The 2,779-nt window shown below is 50.8% G+C and overlaps 1 protein-coding gene across 1 annotated transcript; it reads left to right on the top strand.

Annotated features, from left to right (window-relative positions):
- The first annotated feature begins 699 nt into the window (after positions 1–699).
- On the top strand, positions 700–2,271 carry LOC126504773 (elongin-A3 member D-like). Its single transcript, XM_050147263.1, has 2 exons — positions 700–1,108; positions 1,202–2,271. Exons 1-2 carry the CDS (start codon positions 700–702, stop codon positions 2,269–2,271), a joined length of 1,479 nt encoding a protein of 492 aa, XP_050003220.1.
- The last annotated feature ends 508 nt before the right edge of the window (positions 2,272–2,779 follow it).

Below are 2,779 nucleotides of genomic sequence, written 5' to 3'. Positions count from 1 at the left end.
AGAGAGAGAGAGAGAGAGAGAGAGAGAGAGAGAGAGAGAGAGAGAGAGAGAGAGATTAAATCAAAGTGTAAAGTAATCAGAGTATAACCTTGGAAAGAAAGAACCAATGACCCAAATAGGAAAACCCAAATGAAACTTTGTGCTGTGGCTATTTGTGGAAGCACCTGTTTAAACCTTAATGTACAGCTGGTTTGTGGAAAGAGAAGAGAGAGAGAGAGAGGGAGGAGATGGCCACAAGTTGATGGAGCTTTGACCACCAAGTCCTCCGAGGAAAAGTTCTTTACTTCATGAAGTTCAGATCAGAAGCCTTGCTGGACCCATTAACCCTTACTTGTTCATGCTGTGTGAGTAAGTACAATACATGGCAATGCGCACTATGCTTAACTTTACCCCTGGTGAGCTCAGCTCACTATCCCAGGAAGCAGAGAAAGGCATGAGAACTAGGGAGTGGGCATGGCTATCAGACCTGAAAGACAGAAAGGGCGGGGCCAGCTGAAGCAGCCTAGGAAGTTGATTGAATAGTGGTAAGGAGGTGTGGCACAGCTACTGCTTAAATGCAAGGGCAAGCAGAGCAGCAGGGAGGCACAAGGAAAGCCAGCTGACACACAGGCCAGCACAGAAGCATTGTCCTCAGAGAGGCCAGCCAAGTCCCCAGACAGAGGAGTAGCCCAGTGAAGCTTGCTGCTCTTGGGATCCCCCATGGAGTCCTCAGCAGTGGAGATGGAGTTTGCCCATCACCTGGAAACCTTGCTTAAGCTGCGGGAGTGCCTGCACAGGGAGACAGAGTCCCACAAACTCTACAAAACCCTGAAGAAACTCTCTTCTCAGCCCATCCTATGTGACACCCTGGAGAAGATTGGCTTCAGGCAAACCATCAAGCGCTTGAGGGAAGAGCAGCTCCTGGGCCCGTTTGCTAAGGAATTTGCCACCCTGTGGTCAAGAAGGTCCCAGTTTGGGCACCAGTCTGAGTCAGACATACAGAACTTTGCCATTCAGGCGAGCCTCATGACAGAGTCGTCAAAAAACTCTCCAGAAGAAAAGCCCCATGAGCCCAGGTCTACGGAAGACAGAGAAAATGGGAGAAAGGTCTTGGAGGCTTGCAGTAACAGTAAACACCCAAGTCCGGGCCTAAGCCAGAGCCCAAACTCGACCCTAAGCTCGAGGCTGAGCCTCAGCTAACACAGAAACCCAGGCCAAAAAGAAACTCGCAGCCCAAGGCTGGAGCTAAGAGGAAGCAAAAGGCACAGCACATCTTGTGGGGACCCCAGGCTAACTGCACAGAGCCAGGAGAATGTAGCAAAGTGCTCCCGCGGACATGTAGAGGAGCCCGGGCAGCTCCAAGAAGACAAGCTCCTCTCCAGCAAGTCAGATGCTGGACCAGCAAAGCAGTACCTTTCTCCTCTGCAGAGAAAGAGCCCAGGACATTGTATTCTGCAAGACCACCCTACTGAGCCTTCTGAGGCTTGCTCCAACTATGACAGCTCTGCTTCCTCTGCTCTGCCCCTGCCACAGCCTACAAGCAAGAGGAAGAAGAAATGTACCTGGACAGTTGAAGCCCAGAGCCCTGTAGCAAAGGCGCCTCTTGGCAAGTCTTGCAGCAGCAAGGAGCTAAATTGCCTTGATGTGAGTCCCCTTTTAGAAGTGGCCTCCAGTTGCCAAGATGACTCCCTCCTGGATGGCCCGGAGCAATATTCTTTGCACACTGATCAAGAAGAACCAAATTGGACAAGCAGGGTCAACTTCAGAACGCCAGTCTATTCGGGTCGCGCACCTTCCAGGCTCCTGAAGAATTCCAAGGAAGGGCAACATGCCGTGCCCTCTTGCCCCTTGGAAACTCAGTGCCAACCAGCTGGAAACAAAGCTGAGCCCTGGAAGCAAGTAGAGAAATCCCTGCCCCGGACTCGTATTGCCAAGGCAAATCCCACCCAGACTGAGACCCAGACACACCTCCAGCTGGAAAAGTCCCAAGAGCTCAGGTTGCAAGCCCTTAAAGCCCGCATCCAAAGCACACAAGCCAATAAGTCACAAAGCCGTCAAACCAATTTACTCACCTTCGACTCCAATAATACCAGCTCAAGACAGCAGACATACTCTGGACCAGGAGGGGAGTCCTCCTCTGACAAGAACAGTCTTTCTGAAGACTTGGCCCCTAGTCACTTGCAGAGAGCTCCCTGCCTGCCTGCAGGAGGCAGCACCAAGACCCAGGCAAAGAAAAGGACCCCTCTCTTGGCCAAGGCCCTCAGGGATTACAAGAGGATTTCCCGCAGGTGAACCTAGGATGCTCTCTCTACTGGAATTGTTCTCAGTCACTGTGCTGCAGTGACTGAGAGTGACTCCTATTCTGAGGGGCACCGGAAATTTCTAATTTTCTAGCACCTACTGCCTGGATCCATGCTTGAGCCATGGCAGCCCTCTTTCAAGATCCTGGACAGGCTTCCCTGCCTGTTCACTAAACTCACTTGGAATATTTGAGCACCAAAGAGTGCATAGATCTCACAGGCAAAAATACATGGGTTCCCAGGCGAAACACTCGACTTTGGAATTTCTGTCCACTCAAACTCTTTCTATGGAGTCAAGAGGTGAGGACCTGGCCTGCAAAAACAAAGATTACCCAAACCTCAGACCTTTGCCTTCATCTTCCATTGTCATATGGTTGAAGACCGAGAGACTGAACATCCTGATTAGTACCTGCAAGGACTTCACAACCAATATGGATTTATGTTGATTCCTTCCTTACCTCAACTGACAGCAGAGTGGCTGGTCCCTTCTGATAACTGTC

Source organism: Alexandromys fortis, unplaced genomic scaffold (assembly GCF_014885135.2).
Source record: "Alexandromys fortis isolate MF-2015 unplaced genomic scaffold, M_Fortis_MF-2015_v1.1 scaffold_32, whole genome shotgun sequence".
In the NCBI taxonomy this organism is placed as follows: Eukaryota; Metazoa; Chordata; class Mammalia; order Rodentia; family Cricetidae; genus Alexandromys; species Alexandromys fortis.
Note: the sequence above shows the minus strand (reverse complement) of the source record. Positions and strands in the feature narration are given on the sequence as shown.

Bases quoted from the DNA above. Each gene is read 5' to 3' on its own strand.
- LOC126504773 (XM_050147263.1), top strand. From the start codon at position 700: ATGGAGTCCTCAGCAGTGGAGATGGAGTTTGCCCATCACCTGGAAACC. The intron at 1,109-1,201 runs GTAAACACCCAA...CAGGCCAAAAAG, and splicing joins CTTGGAGGCTTGCAGTAACA to AAACTCGCAGCCCAAGGCTG.